We start from the raw sequence: 20833 nt of genomic DNA on the forward strand, positions 1-20833 counted from the left end.
ATTGACTGTTCTCTCAGTCTGGTTTACAACTTTGGTAATATGTCGAAAGCATATGTTTCAAAATATTAGCTTGTGTCAAACTGCAATTTATTAGCATTATGTATGTTTCGTTGTGTAAGGTTAATACAGCTGCTAATTACAATAACGAAAGTGAAATAAGATAATTTTTTGAAGAACCCAGTTCAAAGTTACAATACAAAAATGCCTGGTTGTCGGAAGATGACGGATGTTACAACAGTATAATATAACCATTTAATTTTAAATTAAAATTTAGGTACAGAAATTATACATGTTAACATATCAATAGCGGTTAAGTGGTTACTTTTAACTGGAAAAACATTTATGAAGTTTGTACTTTGTTTTATTACCTTTTTATTTGTGTTCTCTTTTTTACCAGATTTTATAAAGAAGACTATATAAATGAACGTCAGCTCAATGGACATTTAGAACAATTGAAAATGTACAGTATGTCTACATCATATAACAATATTTTTTTAAATCACACAATACAATAAAATGTTTATAAAACATTCCACACTGTAGTTTTTTGATTCCTATCCCTTTCATAATCTAAAAAATAAAGTATACTCCAGTGTAATTCTGAACACTGTAGTCAGTAATATTAAACAAATAATATATATGAGTGAAAAACTGTAAATTAATAACATTATGTTAAAGAGGGTTTTGTGTCAATATCAAAATTCATTCTATGACTGTAAATGAGGCCATACGTCTTTCCCTGGTGAATGTGTGTAACTGTATAATGTATAGGTTCCAATAACATCATTACATATGGCTCAGACAATTAAACTATGCTTTCATTCGTCTTTATTCAAAATGATAATAAGAAAATTTACTAAAAGAACTTTAAAAATCTGAGAAAAAAAACTATAAAAGTTCACAAAAACTTATAAAAATAAATGGCATTTTAGAGTCACTTCTGCTACTACTAATAGTTCTAAATGTGAAATTATACAATTTTTACTACTCAATACACAAAGTGTTATATTTTTCTAAAGTCAAATTCAAAATATGCAATCCCATTGAGAAACTACATATGTTACTTATGTATTCAAACATAGAACAGAATATTCATGGAAATGTATTACTAGATGAGCAATGTAAATCATTCTCAAAATACTACATTCTAAATATTTGATAAAAAAAGTACTTTAAAATTTTGTTATATGATGATTGTTTACGTTCTTAAACATATAACTCTTTGTAGTTATAAAAAAATGCTTTGTAGTTTTCTCGCATCAAATAAATCCCTCTTCAGTTTTCAGCACTTGCATTACTTTCAAATTATAGCAATTTTACAGTATCCCACACTTACATGCACAGATCATTTTCCCATTGGAAAATGTTTAAACATGTTTAACTTTGTTCACATAACGTGTGTCTGATTTTTATATTTTTTTACAGTTTAATAAAATACGACTGATTATTTGTACAGAAATGTCAATCACACTGGGCTTGCTGGGGGGTGGGTGGAGGTCAGAGCTGGAATTGTAGATGTAATACCAGTTACACATATACATTTGGAATTGTTATTTCTTTTCATTAATCAGAAAACATCATTGACACATTTCAACACAAGCTTTCAACAACAGCTTAAAATTTAAATAGTAAATATATAAATATATATTATTCCTTACCTAGAACAGTTTATTTGGATAAAAGGTAGGGAAACAAGATTAAATTCCACTGGTATCTTTGATTCTAATTTCAAATCTTAAAATAAAAATTCGCTCAGTCGAGAAAATAAAAACAATTGTTTTTCTGCTTCAGCAATGTTTGAGATTGTATCTAAGAGATATCAGTGAATGTAATCTATAATTATGCTGTGATCAGATTGGGTAAACTAAACAAATTTAATTTGCAACATCAATAAATAAGCTATAAAGCTATTCTACAAGCTCACCATATTTACAAATATACAATGACAGATTAATGACTAAACACTTTGTACTTCTACAAACAAAACTTAATAAAATAAATTCTTCATTTAATAAACACCTTTCAACAAGAACTTATAAATACATTATAAACAAACTTACACTTATTTACATCTTGTCTTTCATGCAATTGAAATATAATTTTGTAAAAACAAATATAATTTTTCTCAACAGACTAAAATACACATAATAACATTTGAAGTAAGGTTAAAATGCCTTGAAAACATCTAAAGGTATTTGAAACTGTATTGAATACACTTTTATCATCTTCAGAACCATTGAAATTATTGAGTATTCCATCAGAACAATTCAAAGATAGGTGGATCTATCTTCAATTTTTTAATTTATTTCCTTGAATTTCTGTTTTTGTTGTTGTTAGTGAACGTAAATTGGTTATAAACATCAGGAAAACACCATACAAATATTTTGTAAGTAAAAAAATTTGTTTTACAATCAAACACCCTCAATCTTAACATAAAAAACAAACAATAACTACTAATTAATTGGCTTTAAATTTCAAGGAGTGCTTGGGTAGTCCTGTTCTATGAAACTGCTACATTTTTGGTGTACTTAATAATTTTAGAGAGCTGTATTTAGAAAAATGTTCACTGAGGTAATTGTTTGTATGGTAAAATAAGTCAAAACATTTACTTCTTGTGTTTATGTTAATATGATCTTTTATTATTTAGTTCTGAAGCTACGTATGAATGAAGTCAATGTCTAAAATTTAGTATTTATGATTTTCAAAGCATTTTATAACATATATAAAATAGACAAAGAATATGAAACCAAACTTAAAATGTTGAACCTGCATAAAATAAATGTATTAATTGACAAAGAGTTTACCTATGGATAAAAGAGAAGGTGAAGAAGAAACTAAGGAGATGAGGAATGCAGACTTGGATTACTGGTCAGTGAGCATGGAGGAGCGTAGCTGCACAAGAGGCAGTCCCTGGTAGAGTCTCTTCATGCCTCGGGGCAGGGCTCGACATGACGACAAATTAATGGACGAGAGCAGAGGGCACTTGGTGAGTACAGCTCTCACCGGTTCCAGACTCACTGATGATCCACAGAGGTCCAATGTCCTACACAACAATAAACATTTTAAAATACATACTGCCAACACATAACTTTGAGTACAGACTATGAAAGTGCTTGTTAGGAACAGGTTAATAATTTATACAAATACTTAAAATTGTACTTTTTGATATTTGTCAAAATTAATTATAATTATTTGAGAAAATAAGTTATTAAAATATTATCCCTCCAAGCGCCATCATATTTAATGAAATGCATGCTGTTTTGTGGAGTTTTACAGACTCTCCTTGTAAAATTCGTGAATAATATTAGTAACTAATATATAAAGTTTTCTATATCATTTTTTTCATAATGAACTATTCTTTCAGCCTCTGTAAAACATTGAAAAAAGGGAACTGTGATACAAAAATTGCTTGCATAACAAAGTATCCACATGTTTTTGAAGGAATACATTAATTTTGTCCATAAAAAAGAAATATATCCCAATCTAGTAAAGTTTATATTGATAAACTTTAAAAAAATATTTTTAACACTTAGAGTGCTAATCCCGTAATTTTACGGAAAAGCGAAACTTCCGAAGAATGCTAATCCCGTAGTTTTACGTGGTTGTCATTTCAATTGGTATTATATTACATTGTCCGTATTTAAACGGGTTTTGCCTACTCTACAATGTTATTTGGGTTTTTAGTAATACAATTAACCGCTAGAAAGCGTTAGATGTATTGAATGAGCTTAATGACAAAGCGACTTCAGTCGCATTGTTTACGTGCCGCTGACGTGACGTTCGTTGCAGCCGGCAGTCGATGTCGCAATCATGGCTTATCGCAGCTTGAACGACAGTTGCGATCAGTGATGTATTAGATGAAGATAGTTTTATTGGTGTTGATAGTATTTTTGACGATTCTGACATCGATCCTGATTTCATGGAAGAAGATGAGACACATCTTTCAGGTAAGAATAAGTCTAAATAAACATCAGTCTAAAAGTTTGGTTATGTTATTGTTTTCGTGAATCAAACTATAATTTGTATTAAAATAAATTAACTTTATTCAACTAATATTCTATTCATATGAATAAAATGAAAATATACTCAAATTTTACACGGTATATTATTATGTTACAGATGCTGAAAACAGTACTGACGGCGAAAGTGATGCCGACGCATCAACATGCCGGCCTAGTTTTTTTGTCAAAAAAACTACAAAACATAAAAAACATGATTTGTATTATTCAAAGGACAGTTTATATTTGTAAATGGGTCATTGTAAATAATTGTATATATGCTTAGTTTAGTTTTTTAGATAAAAAAAACTCTCAAAATTTTTTTTTTTTTTTTTCAAAAAATATGTTTTTCAAAAAAGGTTTTTATGTGTAGTTTTTTAAAAAAAAACACTAACAATCTTACGTTAAAATAAAGACGAAAGTAAGCTGAATTAAGGCATGTAAATATTTTTCTTATACCTTAAATACTTTTTTTTCTAATAAATTTGTGAAAACCACCAAAAACGCCCAGCATTCTACAGAGTTGCATGTTATATAGAGCCAGCACTCAAAGTGTTAACAACATAGGTGTGAGCTTTGCTGTGAACAATAGATGCTACAAACGATATAAAATAATGTTCGGTACACACTAAGAGAAATTCAAAAAACCATTAATCAACGAAAAGTCTCTCAGGTTTTGAATGGTATAGATTATAATGCTGTTTGACTGTAAAATGGATTTAAGAAATGAATGTTTGTCATTAAAATTTTTGATGAATATATTAGTGAAGCCCCACGTCATCAAATATATTGATGATATACAGTAAAAAGGTTAATGCTGTTTCCAATTTAACAGAAGTTAAGCAATGCACGGAATACTAATAAAGGTATATGTTTGAATATATTTGTTAAATACTGTCCAATTTTAAATAAAATATATATTATTATCCAATTATCTATATTTAAAGTTTTAAGTATACCGTAAGTGGATACATTAAATAAAATAAATTGGTCAAATACCCTTTTTTTAAAGTAGATTTATAAACATAAAACATTAGAAACTTATTTAAAAAATAAAAGTTTCTTTTAAAAATGTATAGTAGTCCAAAATAAATCATATACTTTACTTATCATTCACTAATCATGGTATTTCATTTTCAAGACTTGAAGTGAAAGCAAAGAAACACGATTACATCTAACTTTTTATCTTCCAGTTAGGTTCTTAGTTCATTGCATATATAGCCCAGACGTAAAAATGCTGTCTCTCCTTAAACACTTGGTGGTATAGTTAAACAATAGTTGTAAATTATTTCCAAACTGGTTTATTTCTCTCATTAAAATACTTATTTTCCATCCAAAAATATTACTACTATAATATATACATTTCCATACAGTAAAACAATAAATAATTGAACTTAGTGTTCTATTTTTGGTGATTTAAAAAAGGCCTGTAAAATGCTAAAAACAGCATGATTATTTTGAACCACTGCACCAGATCTAGGGTTAAATTGAACTGTTGCTGTAAGCAACTGCTGAGCAATAGAGTTCAACAGGTTAGCATAACTGATATAAGCTTTATATAATATTTTACTAAAATACTAGTCGTTCAACTCAAAGTTTAAGCTCTCAAAAATTATTGACACAAATGAAAAACTAGCAGTTGTTTACATACAGCACTATCAAATGATCCTTCTATTCCCTAGTAAACAATTGTGCAAGTATCAAAATTTTAAAACTGATTTTGCTTTTTGCTTGGTAAAAATATCAATCTAAAATAAAATTGATTCTGAACCATAAGTGCAATACAGTAACCATAAACAAATGTTCACGGTAAAAAGCAGGATGGTTGTTATAAAAACTTACATGAATATCAACAACAATCAAATACACATTTCAATGCAGTATGAACAGTAATGGCTCAACATAAAAATCAAAACTTATAAGGCATGAATGATCAGTCACAACAGGAATATCAAGTTTCAGTTTCCCATTAAATCTAATAATTCACTTTTTGTACACTTTATTTGTTTTAAAAATAGTTTGTAGCTACCTCAGTCTGCTGCTGCCACCCTGCTCGGCCAGTGCTGTGATAGCAGCATCCAGTGGTTCAGTAGCAGTGCTCCAGGCCAAATCCACCTCTACAAGGCTGTGGCTCCACTTCTTCACTATCAACTCCAGTCCTGAGTCATTAAGCCGCGTCACATAGCACCCTGCAATCATTCACTATCTTACCAAGGTTCCTCAAGGTATAAAACATGGAATCTATTCCCTTGACTACTCACAAGCAGAATTCGAGAGACCATTAACTTTATAATTAATTATGTCAAGTACAAGCCACCTTCACTAATAAATGTCAAACCTAAATTAAAAGTATATAAAAGAAGTAAACTTAATATTTCATATAATTTTATGTTCTCTTTTCGTTAGAAAACATCAGACCTCTACCAATCATCCCAACAGATAAATTTGTCCTAGATTGATAATGATAACACAATTCACCATGATAAGCTTCTAAATATATTAGTATTTTGAAATAGTATTATTAGTTATTGTTCAAACTTAATAATAAAAGTAAAAATACATTCATTCTCATCATTTAAGTTTCAATTTGAATAAAAAATATTGTAAATATCCTTCATGAACCCTTTAACCGCGCTACGGCAATTTGGGACGCACCATACCCAAACGCTACATATACCTCAAAATTTTTTTTCCCATAAAGTCAACGCTAATGTTGTATTTGAGTTTGTTACCATATAAAAGAAAAAGATTTTTGGGAACGAAAAAAGTATAATTTTTTTAATACGTTTATTTAAATTATAAAAAAATATAAATACACCAAATTTAACGAAATGTTGAACGAAATTTTACTATCGTGTATAATATTATATTATAGTATATTATATATAGTATATGTATATTATACAATTACAATAAAACATTAATGGGTATAAAAAATAAAATTAGCCATCAAAATTAGATATAACGTCAAGTGGGTGTGGTACGTCTTGAAACACGTATCCGGGTGCAGGTTCGGCAGGGGCCGGGCGGTGCATGTCTCCCACAGTAAATGGTCTCCTTGCGTAAACCGTTGCGTGTACACACAACACATCTTCCCAATATGTCAAAAACCAATTTGACAACGTAAACACAACAGTTCCACTCGCAGTCCGTCCGCGAACGAACTAAACCGGCGAGTTAGTTCGTCAGTAGCGCTTGTGTCTGGCAAAACAGGCAGTGGCATGGGTAGTGCGCTGCCATTTTGCAGCTTGGAGAAAAACCGGGAGGCGGGGACAACTATTACTGTGCTTTTCTATTGAGGGATAAATGCTCCAGCAGTTGCTGCACTCCACCGGCAAAACTGGGAACTACTTACTCCCAATAATAACCTCAATGTTTAAAAGCGAATATATTTGTCAACAGCGTTTTGAGCAAAGTAAATATTGGCGGTTATATTTGTCAACAGCGCGCGAAGGGTTAATCTTAGAAGTGGCAAGCTAATTATTGTCTTTGTGCAAACGTTTACTAAATTAATTATTATTAAAATATAATATGCTGAAACCTTATAGTGTTATATATTTTTGCAATCTATACCAACAGATTATGAAGCTGGCACAAAAAACATTTAACACATAAAAATTTAATTATTTACACTGATTTTGCCATTTTACTTAATTTTTAAACTGTTTTATACATAATGATATTTGCTTGAAATTGGTTTTGTTCTTCAGCTTGACTTTCAGAAAGACAATGTTCAAGCATATAAAAAAGTATAGTGTGTGTGTGTGCGCGCGCATGTGCGCGCGCGCGTATGTGTGTGTATTTATTTTGTAGTTATAAAACATATTTTATTTATTTTTAATATTGATGATTCAATATTTTAAAAGTAAATATAATTATGAACAGTTCATTAAAATTACAATTTAAACAAGAAAAAATAAAATCATTCCATTGCCATAGCTACTAAGTACGTGCCACAGCCGTCAAAATTACTGTGATGTTTTTACCTTCAATACTGTATGAAAATGTAAAGGAATCTAGGCTGAATAATGTTATATTTTCTGTGAAGGAAATTCTTTAACCACTTGTATATTGATACGCTAGTTTGACGCAAAACAATGTTACAGAAAAATAATTACACAACATAATATTGGTTGAAAAGTTTTTGGTAAAAGGGACAAATTGATATATTGTTGTTAAACAGTTTTCGAAATGACACAAAATGATATTATATCGTTGGAAAACAGCCAATGTGTAAATTGAGGAAAATAATTTCGCCCTGATTCACACCTTGTTGCCATGATTACACCACGAACGCAGCTATTCATTGAAGGTACTAGCAAGAAAAAAAAGCATTGTAGTCTGTCGTACAGTCTATTTCGGAACAGAACATAACCTAGAAACAGAGATTATTTTCCTATTGCCTAATGAAAGACATCTTTTCTTTTCCCGACTTTTTATGCAATACCTATAATACATCCCACCTTTTCACGGCTTTATTTAGTTTCTGTATAAATTCCTGACTTCCAGACTTTTTCTGACCCCTAGACACCCTGAGTAAGATGACTATAAAAATTGTAAAACGTGTTATAATCAATTCCAAGGTATACAAACGTTTTAAAATTAATTTGTTTCTATACAAATACTGATTTTTTAAATGCATGTAATAGCTTTATTAACATGTTGATTGTACTTAAAAAATTTCAAATTACCAAAAAAGTTATTTTTATTTAAAACATCTGTACAAAATCTTAAATATGTATATTGCTTATAAATCATTTATTTTTATGTGGAAAAAGAGGACAAGTTAATATTATTGTTTGAATTGATACCAATTGTAAAACTTAAACAAAATTGCAATGAAAACACGAGTTGTGTTTTTAGCTCAAAATAATGATGGAAATGTAGTAAATACTGTTAAAAAGAAATAAATATATTTGAGATATTTAAAAAAATAAAATCTGAGAAAGTACCTATTTTATCAATGCTTTACAAGTATCAAGAAAGTTATATTTATTTACTTACTCTAAAATCTGCTAGCATCATCGAAATTAGTACTTTACAGGACTTTCTAGAGTGGTTGATGAATTTAATTTATATAATGTTGTATTTAATTTGACTTAAAATATATACGTATATAAAACAAACAACTTGAACTGACTTGGATACAACACGATAACTGCTGACCGATGATTACATAGGTAGTCAAACGATATTACACACCTCCTTGGGTATAAATACTATTACTATAATATGTTTTATGTTGTATGCACAAATAAAATAGAATTCGTCTCTTTTACGACTACTGAAATTTTGTTTGTATTTCAGAAATGAAACATTTCCGTGGTGCTATTCTAAAGTTTCTACAGAAATGATGACCTCTATTAAATTTTCAAAAGTATAGAATTTCATCGATGCAAATGGCCAACTATAGTAAATCTTGACTTTTACAAATTATTGTATTTTCTTTGACTATTCATAGTCAAATAAAGAACAGCCAGTTATGATTTATATACAAAAATTAAAGTTCAAAATCTCGTATTTTCATTGATACATGCCTATGTTAGGTTGGAACGTAGCCTTAAACATTAAATCATGAGTTAAAACAAAATAGTACACGACTGTCAGAAATTCAATGGGTGCCACCTTTTTCCAAAAGAGGAAAAATCATCAGAAATCCGACGGTTGCCATTGCTATAAATACCAGTACAGTACATACAGAAAATTGTTAATGCCATTAAACATACCAAGACACCACATAATTACATTAACCCTTCGCACGCCACTAATAAATAAATTAACTTTTCTATAACGCCAAGACAAGTACCATATTTTTCTTTCTTTAAGTTCAAAGTTAATTTTTGTTATAATTAAATTTAAAAAGTTAAACGCAAAACAAGTATAAAACAGAGCATTTTACTTACAATTAGTGTATTTATTGATAAAAATAAAAAAGAACTATTTACAAAACTGTTTATTTCAATTCAATTTCAATTTCATTTATAAAACAAGATAAATATTTAAAACTAATCACAACACTACCACACAATGAAGAATAATAAAGAGATACGTAGTAGACGCGCACTCGTGACAACCGTAAAAGCAGTAATATACACCACAGATATGTTTGCTCCTTACGAGACGCAGAACTGACGATGGTCAAAGTAGACAAAGGGCGCTCCCCTCCCCATGCCGCAGAGTGAAGGTCGAAGGTCTTTATAAACACTTTGTTGGCAACTACGATAAGCACAGATTGTAAACCGGGCATTTTGAAGGCGTTTTGTGAACTAAAAAACTGTAAAAATCTATATTATCGGATATAACTATTTGGTGTTTTGGTCAAAGTCTACCATTCTAATATATTTGTCTACGGCGTGGGAAGGGTTAATAGATCAAGTTAATTATAACTGAAATGAACTGCTGATGTTCCGTCAGGCTTAAATTGAGAGAATAATACGATTTACGTTCCATTCACTGTTTGCAATACAAGTCTTTAACACATTCGATGCGAGCGGTAATTCTGGTTACCGCTGCTGCGCTAGGAGGGGGCGGTAACTGTGGTTACCACAGAGCCTTTGTTCTGAAATGAGGTCAGTGTGCGGCCAGCACTCGAGCTATCACAACGATGTATTTCTCGCTCCTCGGGAGGTACTTTTCCCGCATTTTTATGCACGTCGTTTTCACATTAGACTTTTTAATGATTTTATAGTAGTAAGTGGTTGTGCAACACAATGCATCTTCCCCCGGGACCACATGGTGTACAATAACCAAGTTCAAAGCGTATAACAGAGCCCAGTATTGACTTCAAATGACGAGGATGACAACATGGATGATGTGTAGTACCAGATGGACTCGGAAGTTGAGGATCTTGATTACGAGACCAACCCACGCTAATGGAACGCTCACAACTGGATTGGAATACATTTTTATACACTTATGTACTACAATATTTTTTGTATCATTTAAAGTAAATATTTAAATATATTTTGTTATAACTATTCACCACATTTTTGTAAATAATAACTGAATTTGAGTGAGTTAGCAGAGATTTATATAAACTTTTTCACATTTTTATAAACTTTTACATTCATTGGTTTTCAAATTTACATATAAATATTGTTTATATATGTCTAAAACGAATAAAATACAATTGACTTAGCTACAATGTATTCACTTGGAATATTCCCACTGCCATAAAAAGGCGTTCCCTAGTGGGAGCGGTAACTAGAGTTACCAGCTGGCAAGGAAGACTGTCCTCAGGAGCTAGCGGTAACCACAGTTACCGCACTCTCAAAATGGTAGAGAGTGGTAACTTTTGTGATTTATGAGTAATTTTCATATATTTCTATCATATTTCATCCAAAAGTAAGTAAAAATATATTTAAAAATTTCAGCATATAGGGAACTCTATATAGGGATTTTTAGCAGCGAACGTGTTAAATAGAAAACATATATAACTAACCTGAAAGGAAAATGTGCTCAAGATCCCACGCTGGAACTCTGACCAGAGAAGAGTCTGATACTTTGTTACAGCCCCTAACATCCAGTAGCCTTAGCTTCTTGGATGATTTAATGATTCTCTGTAATGCTTCATCATCAATATAAGGCTGAGATGTCAATCCTTCGACAACACCAGCTACACTGAGCTCCTCAAGCTGGGGAAATCCTTGAGAAGTAGCCTGTTAACACATAATAACATTATTTATAACATTTACCATGATCTTTTACTAGACCCCAAATTCAAATGCATATACCACACACAGGAGCAATATTGTGAATGTGTAATAGTGTTGAGTCGGATTTGAATTGGAATGTGTTTTAGTGTAATATTTTGTTTTATAGTGTTGTCGAACTGGAATAGTGTAGAAAAGTTATAAAAGCCATACTGTCGATTTTGGAATAGTGGCAAATCAATTTAGCGTTGAAAAATGCAGTTCAAACACCAAAGAACAGAACCAAGCACTCATCTAATACAATGGTTTGTTGTTATAATTAATCAGTAGTTTAAGCATCATGTGTTATATTTTTTATATTGTGTATAACATACGAGTATTTTAGCCGTTTTCAATTATTAATGGAACTTTATTTAATGATTTTAAAGAAGAGAAAAATTTACGCTTTAGGTATGAACAAAATTATTTTGATAGTCAAGTCAGATTTGATAGGAATTAGATTTGCGACTGTTAAAGCAGTAAAATAAAAAGTGGCGCAAGTCATGAGCAGGGTTACTGAAAATGATCAGCTACGGGCGGAATGAGTACAAGAGCCAGGCGAATCACGAAGAGTGGTAGTAGGGGGGAGCCACGTGACCAGGTGTAAGATATTTAGCCTTATTGTGTTCTTTCTATGGCTCTGCCAATACTAATCCGATTATTTTATATAGCCACACCCCCTTTACCCTGTTTTAGTATTACAATCTGTTTAAAGCTATGCCCAACAACAGGTCTAGTAGTGTGTAATATACTTGTTCATAAGAACAGATTCCAAATTGTTTTGTTTGATAAAGGACATCCGTTGATTGGCATTTAAGGAACAAAAAAAAAAAACAATGTATATCCGTTAAATGACAGTCGGAGGGTTAAAGCCATATTTATCAAAGGTGATTTATAAAAATATAAATAAAATTCTCAAAACACAAATTTAATGCTTACTTTTAAGGGAAATTTATGTAGTTGGCAACATTGCAGCAAGATGTAACAGCACTTTTTTGCCATATAAGTATAGAAAAATTGTTTTCTGCAAAATTACTACCACCCACAAGTTTTACATCAAAATGAGCCAGAAAAACATGATCTATAAAACAATTTTATTCTTAGCCTAAAAAACTTATACTTGCACCACTGTCAGCTCCTATATTAACTATAACCAATTTATCTCAAATTCATTTGTCTCTAGTTGTCATGAAAAATATGTGTTGAATACATTTTAGGGTTTAATAATTCCTCCATCCAGAAAAACTGATGAATATAAAAACTTTTTTTATATGTATTCATCATGACAATATTGTGTAAATAAAAAATATAAACAAATGAACAAAAACCAATTACATAAACTACAAACAATGGAACTCAATTCTTAATTTAAGTTTGATACATACGAAATAAATAATACTAAATAAATTTATATTATCTAAATAAATGAATTTAGAGAGAGCAAGTCTGTTATGAACAATGGTGTTTTAATGATCCATAACAGTTCTAATGGGAATTAAAATATACATTGTAATCCCCCAAAATAGGTAAATTGTAAATAACATATAATTTGAAACCAAACCCATTCTGTTCATGACCAAACTATTAATTGAATTGTTAGAGATACCTGTTCATTAAATGAGACAGGTGACAGAGCTAGCTGACTATTGGTAAGCCTGAGCACTCGTAGGGAGGGACAGCCTTCCTGCAACTTCTCAATATGGATATATGCAGTGGTCTGAGCAACAGTCCTCACATTGGCTAGGTCAAGTACTTGCAGATTTGGACAGTGAGTCTGTAACATGAGATAAGACAGGTGAGAGAACCAGCTAGACTGTTGGTAAGCTTGAGCACTCGTAGGGAGGGACAGCCTTCCTGCAACTTCTCAATATGGATATATGCAGTGGTCTGAGCAACAGTCCTCACATTGGCTAGGTCAAGTACTTGCAGATTTGGACAGTGAGTCTGTAACATGAAATAAGACAGGTGAGAGAACCAGCTAGACTGTTGGTAAGCCTGAGCACTCGTGGGAAATTAAAGGCTTCCTGAAACTTCTTAATATGTACTGTATATATGCAGGTCTGTAACATAAAATAACCCTCAGGGGCGGTCTACTTTCAAGGCCGTACGGGTAATGGCGACCCCGAGGTACCCTAGCTAATGCTCCAGATCCCTTTCTCTTCTTGTTCTGGAGGCCTATGGCTGGCACACTTTTCTATGTGTCAGCCTATCTCTCTTCTTCACTCTCTTCTATCTGAGGTAAAGTTCCTCAACTCTTCGATCTAGTTTCCCTTTCATTTCTCCCACTAGGGGCCAAGCCACGGTGGAACAGCGTAGGCCAGGGCTGAATGCTGGTGGCAAACCAGTCTTTACTATGCGGACTCTGGACACACCGGCGACCCTCCAGTTTAAAAGCAGCTTACCCAGCATGCGGGGCTCTGTCTGGGTGGACCTTCCATTCCCTAGCTTCTCGTGGGAACAACATGGAAAAAAACAAACACAAAAATCAAAACAAACCAACCCTTGAAACAGTTCCTGAAGCTGTTTCAAACCTACCTCTTCCTGCTGAGGTAGCTCCTGAAGCTACCTCGCACATACCACCACCTGGCAACATAACTCAAGAGGTTGTTATGCCAACATCCCTACCTTCTCCTCAACAAAGTGCCTTAGGAACACAGGAGGTTCCATTGCACACTGAAGCTCCCATACATGGCAAGGCTTTATCTGAGGAAGGCAGCACAAGCGCTGAGAGGAAGCAAAATCCCTTCAAGATATAGAAGATCAGCTCCTCAACAGCCCAAGCACTCCCAAGTCTACAGGTACGCTGGATGATGCCACAGAGCAACTCGGCAACCTTAGAATGAAGAGGCCCAATCTCACCACTGCTCAAAGAAGAGAAGCACTAAAGGCTAAACTTCTCGAAAAGGGTGAAGCTTTTGACCCTTCCCAAGTGGAGGAGGGGAAAAAGAAGAGGAAAAAGAATCAAGAACGGCAGGAAGGTCTCAACTCCGGGCCCAACTGCGGGTGCCCAAGGCGGGTGTGGGGTCGGCCAAGCGCACCAGAGGCACTTTGGTCACCCCGCCTTCCGCGAAGGGACCCGCAAAGAAGGCCAGGAGGGAAACCCAAAAGCCCGAAGCCCACGATCCCGAGGCCCTCTGGTAGTAGCACACCCAAGGCTACCTACAGAGAGGTCGCAGCAATCAAAATGGCCATAGCCCTCGAAGGCTACCCGGAAGCGAAGCTAAGTGCAGAGCAAGGAGAAGCCATCGAGGACGCAATTATGGAAGAAATCCAACCCCTGGAGATGGTTCCGTTCCAATCGTTTGCGGGCACCTACCTAGAGAAAGGTGTTTTAATTGCTTCCTGCATCAACGAAACACACCAAAACGTTGGCTGGAAGAAGTTATTCAAAGGATAAAAACCTCTGGGAGATGACATCTCTCTGAGAGTGGGACTGCGTAAGGACATCTTGAGGTCCACTAGGGTGTTTTTCAGAGCTCACCCGAAGCTTCTGAAGAAGACACCTGAAAAGGTACTTGAGATGTTTAATAAGCAGAACCCCAACCTGAATGTAAACGAGTGGAAAATCCTTCCATCCAAGCCAGACCCGAAAGGTACGGATTCGTCTGCTTCCTGGACGAGGTCTGCTACAAGGCTGTGAAGGCTTCCAACTGTAGAGCCAACTTAGGACTCTGGCAGGTCTCAATTGTCTCCTCGACAGTCAAGGACAATGCCACGAGTTCTACAAAATCAACCTCCAGCACAGTAGAGCTGCCTCGGCAGCCTTCTGCCAGTTCTTCCTCCAAGAGGGATTTGATCTGGCATTGATACAAGAAACCATGGCTTCACCAAGGGAGAGTGGCGGGCCTAAATGAAACCAAAGGTAAGTTAATTTACTGCACCTCTCTAAGGAATGTCAGGACCTGCATCCTGTTGAGGAGAGGCTTGGATTTTCTAACCCTCAACGAATTCTGCTCCAGAGATCTTACTGTGGGCACACTGACCTGGAAGAATGGAGGCACAGTGCAGAGCACAATTGTAGGCTCCGTATACCTGCCATATGATGCCAGGGAACTCCCCTCCATCAAGAGACCTAGAGCTCCTGTGGAAGAAGCACAAGCCAGACGTCAACAACTTCTTCTCTAGGTTGTGACGCCAACGCCCATCACTCTGCTGGATGGGGCAGCACAAACACTAACCCCAGAGGTGAGGCACTTTTACAATTTCTTCTAAGTAGGGACCTATTTATATGTAATAAAGGTAACCGCCCTACGTTCGCAAACACGAATTAGACAAGAAGTTTATTGACAGAACAATCTGCACACAAGGTATACTTGGAATGGTTGATAAGTGGCACGTAAGCAAGAGGCCTCATTAATCGGATCACAGGTATATCCGCTTTAACCTGCAAGATGAGGCTGCAGAGGTCCTCTATCGCAATCCCAGGAGGACTGACTGGTTGGGATATAAGTCTGACCTTCAGTCACAGTTGGGATCGGTAGGCGGAAGGGTGCGATGCTTCACAGACATAGATCAGATAGCTTCTGACCTGCAGAATGCTATAATCAATAGCTTCCACGACAATTGCCCATTGCGACGGGGGAAGAGTCGAACCAATACTAAAGTGGTGGACTGCGGACCTCGCTCGCAAAAGGGCTAATGTCAGGAAGCTGTAACAATCAATGCAAAAGGGAGCCGTATCTGGGAGATTCCTATCATAGAGCTCTTACAGAATACAGCCTAGCGATTAAAAAAGCAAAACAAAAGATTAAAAGTTCCTGGAGGCAGTTTACACACAGAAGGTAAATGAGTTAAGCGCGCAGCTAGACTGCAACGCTTACTAGCCTCAAGTCCAACCGGTCACTTGGGATCTTTAAGGTCCCAGGGAGGTCAACACACTTCCGGGTCTAGTGATAGCCTCAAAACTTCTCCTTGAGACTCACTTCCCTGACTGTATCTTTGAGAATGACGACACTGGAACGTCTGGTAACCGCGAGGCAGGCTCACGGCCAAGACTTGTCGTGGTAGCTGGGCCATTGCCAGAAGGATTGTCACTCTCTCTAAAGCCAAATGGGCAATTTCTAAATTTGCCCCTTTCAAAATCTGCAGGAGGGATGGAATCTTTCCGGCCCTGCTTCAACAAGGGCCGGAGAATCTCCTTACCCTTCTATGTGAACTATTCAGGGGCGAGCCTAGCCTATGGGTACATACCACAAGTCTGGCGTCTCAACAGGTGGTCTTCATCCCTAAAAAAGGAGAGCGGACTACTCTGTCCCTAAATCTTTTCGTCCCATCATTTATCTTCGTTTCTACTGAAAACATTAGAAAGACTGGTGGAGAGGCACCTGAGAAAGGGAGTTCTCTCAGACACTCCCCTTCATCGCAACCAACATGCATACCAGCAAGGCAAATCCTGTGAATCAGCCACTGCACCAACTAGTCAGTAGGATTGAGGATAGCCTGTCCGCCAAGGAATTGGCATTGTGCACCTTCATAGACATTGAAGGAGCTTTCGACAATGCCAAATTCACTGCAATGGTAAGTGGAGCACAGCGACGTGGCCTCGAGCCAGCTCTGTGCCGGTGGCTTAGGCCATGCTGTGCTCCAGACGGATCATGGGCCGATCTTAATGAAGTATCGCTTGTGATCCGCATCCCACAAGGGGATGTCCTCAAGGAGGCATCCTGTCACCTCTACTGTGAACCTAGTAGTAGATGGTCTACTTGAGGACCTTACTAACAACGGAATCTATGTCCAAGGATATGCAGACGACATAGTCCTTATGGTACAGGGAAAATATACAAATGTTGTTGTTGATATCATGAATACCAACCTTCAACATGTACACAACTGGTGTCAGGGAGAGGGACTGAAAGTAAATCCCTCTAAGACAGTAAAGTTGTACCATTCACTAGGAAAAAGAACCTAGAGTCTCTTTTCTAGGCTGAAACTCTCGCATCCACTTCAGCTGGAGTGGTCAAAGACAGTCAAATATTTAGGACTGACTCTAGATCATAAGCTTACGTGGAATGATCATCTTAATAATATCCTGCATACAAAGCAAAGTGGGGCGCTCATGACGTCCAGGAGACTTGCAGGATTCTCATGGGGCGTAAAAACCCACATAGCACTAAGGCTTTACAAAGCAGTTTGTAAGGCCTCAAATCACTTATGGTTCACTAGTCTGGTGGACAAAGGTGAATCAGGTAACTGCCAAAGCCAAGCTTGAAAGCTTACAAAGGCTTGGCACAATCATTGTAACCGGAGCATTCAGGAGCAGTCCCTCAGCGACCCTCGAGGTGGCTTTAGGACTTCTACCTCTTGATGTCCATATAAAAGCTGAAGCGCGTAAGTCAGCTTATCGGCTGATGGTTGCTGGCTTGTGGAGGAATGGCGCGTCTAACGCGAGCCATGGCGCCATCACTGAAGCTGTAAACCCAAGCGCTATTCTCGAAATGGTCCTCCGACACAATGAGAACGGAGTTCGTATTCAATAAGCCATTCTCTGTTGACTTCTACTCCAGAGATGAGTGGAAATCGCAAGATAACATCCCAACAATAAGAAAGAGCTTTGTCTGGTACAACGGATGGCTCGCTTATTAAGGTAGAACTGGATATGGAGTGTTTAGTCAATCCCCTAGAACTGCCCTTAGCGGCAGTTTGGGTCGGAAGAACTGCTCCATATTTCAAGCCGAAATCTATGGTATCCTAGCCTGTGCCAACCTAGGCCTCACCAGAAGGTACCAGGGAATGAACATCTGTATAATGTCAGACAGTCAGGCAGCTCTTAAAGCTCTTGACTCCAACAGGCATTTCATCCAGGCTTGTGTGGGAGTGCTTTAACACTCTCTGCAAGCTTGGATCACGCAACTGTGTGCGTCTTGGTTGGGTACCGGGCCACACAGGCATAGGTGGCAACGAATGCGCCGACAGGCTTTGCCAAAAGCGGAGCAAGCATGCCATACATCGGTCCAGAACCGAGTTGTGGTATAAGCAAGTCAGCCGCTTACCAAAGTATAAACAAATGGTCCAGGAAGACACACCGCGTGCGGTGGCAGAGTCACCAAGGACAAGCACTCGGCAAAAGACTGCTTGCATTCTAGCTCCGGATTCACCAGATGGCTGATGGGGCTGGGCAGGGATCGGGTTAAGCAAGTGATTGCCTTGATCACTGGACACGGCCACTTCAGGAAACACCTAAACACTCTAGGTTTACGAAATGAGGCCTCGGAGTGTAGACTCTGCAATAAGTCTGCTGAAGAGACTGCAAAACACATAATACTGGACTGTGAGAGACTGGGAGCAAGGAGAAGGGCTCTTTTCGGTGACAAACAACCAGGCGACGAAACCAGATGCTAGTATCGGGGAAAAGCTTCTTAGCCTAATTAAGGGCACGAAGATAGGCTTACCCCTCTAACATCAAAGGGGCACACAATAAGCTCAGGTTGACGTGTGAGGATCTATGAATCCACCCCAATATCCCAAAGGAAAAAAAAAAAAAAAAAAAAAAAAAAAAAAAAAAAAAAAAAAAAAAAAAAACATAAAATAAGACATGCAAGAGAGCTGGCTAGACTGTGGATAAATCTAACCTTTCTTCATCTCGGTGATAAATATAAAAATATTTATACATTTAACGCATTTCCATTTATTTTGCTGTATTTAATTTCCATTTATTGTTAAGTTTTTACTTTTCAACACTTAATAATTCACACATTTTTGTGATAACTTAGCTCTATTTTAACTTAATATCTTATTCTTACTGTTACATCAAAAGTAAAGTCCAATCATGAAATTGCAGGCAAATTTTGATTGAAATCTAACTTAATTCTTTGCAAAAGAGCAACAATAAGCAACAAGAACTTAATCGTTTGAATGATGTAGCTTATGAAGTGGGATGAAGCAGCCAAACATCATAAACCGAGAGAGACATTTTTTCAAACGTAAACTTATTGAAGCTTCATTCATAAAATTATTAGATCAATGCTATATCAACCTTATGTTAAGGTTAGGCCAATTTGCCTACCAAAATTAAAAAAATAATTAACTGGAAAACCCTAAAAAACATTACAAAAATTAAAAAAAAATCAAACTATAAAATTTTTACACACACCACAACTTTGAGAACCAGGATGAAAACAAGGCTGGAGATTGTTTTACCCTTTACCCTCCCTCCCCTTCCAATCATCAGCTTTCTTTATTTCAGATGACCTGCAACAATACAATAGGAAATGCCAACATAGATTTTCTCCCCTGTCTTCCACCTTCCCTTGTGCGTGCGACGTGTTGTGTACTGCTCTTTGTTCTGTGAAGTGACATCGCTTGAGTTTATTCTCACCAGTCTAGACTATGCTGTTGGTGTACCAGTCAGGTATTCCTAATTTTTTTCATGTGCAACATATTATGTTGTCAAATTAAGTTTAGTGTGTGGTAAGTAATTGCCACTCCTTTTAGTTTGAAGTTTTTTGTTCATGAACAACCTCATGTATTAAGAGTTTTTTAATAGCTGAGAAAGAGGACAGATTATAATCCTCAAAAATTAGTGTTCTATTTTTGAAATATATAAAGATAGCAAATATCCCAGTTTATGTCTTAATAGGTGTATGGAGAACCCTTTACCTACTAATTTCTTCATCCCTTCAACTCTTGCATACTCTAGCACCCAGAGAGAGGAAGAGTTTTCTTTTTGTTTTTAAGGGCAAAACACTCTGAGGTTGTCATTGTTACACATAATTAACGAAATTCTTATAGTTCCAAAGCATTCCAGAGCTAATAACAAGAGAATTCATAGATATAATAGCTCCTTGACTGTTATACATATTGGCAATGTTCTGTTTCCTGTATTTACTTTCTGTTGGAATTGTATCATTCAATGGTTCACACCTCTGCCTGAAAATAATTGGTGATTCTTCCAACAATTCTTAGTGTTTCATAAGTGGCCTATACTTTGACCAATCTGCATACTATATAATGATATACTCCATAAATTTTTTTGTTTGTGTTCTTTATCAATTTCTTCTTTATGGTTAAATTCTACATGATAGTTCCTATCAAAGTTACATATAAACACACCGTCACTAGGCAGATATAAGATTGGGCTCTAACGGATTTTTTTTCTTATTATCTCAGATTTTGCCATTCTAATTAATGTATCCTCAGCATTCTCTT

The 20833-nt window shown here is 35.7% G+C and overlaps 1 protein-coding gene across 1 annotated transcript in view; it reads right to left on the reverse strand.

Moving 5' to 3' along the window:
- Positions 1-1527: 1527 nt before the first annotated feature.
- LOC124360584 overlaps positions 1528-20833 on the reverse strand; it is a 59659-nt gene continuing 40353 nt past the window's right edge. The window contains exons 6-9 of the mRNA XM_046814316.1: positions 13296-13463; positions 11440-11656; positions 6028-6187; positions 1528-3043 (exon numbers count right to left, since the gene is read on the reverse strand). Coding sequence (XP_046670272.1) covers positions 2863-3043; positions 6028-6187; positions 11440-11656; positions 13296-13463 — 726 coding nt within the window. The 3' untranslated portion in view covers positions 1528-2862. The remainder of the gene's footprint in view (positions 3044-6027; positions 6188-11439; positions 11657-13295; positions 13464-20833) is intronic.

Source organism: Homalodisca vitripennis, chromosome 4, assembly GCF_021130785.1.
Source record: "Homalodisca vitripennis isolate AUS2020 chromosome 4, UT_GWSS_2.1, whole genome shotgun sequence".
In the NCBI taxonomy this organism is placed as follows: Eukaryota; Metazoa; Arthropoda; class Insecta; order Hemiptera; family Cicadellidae; genus Homalodisca; species Homalodisca vitripennis.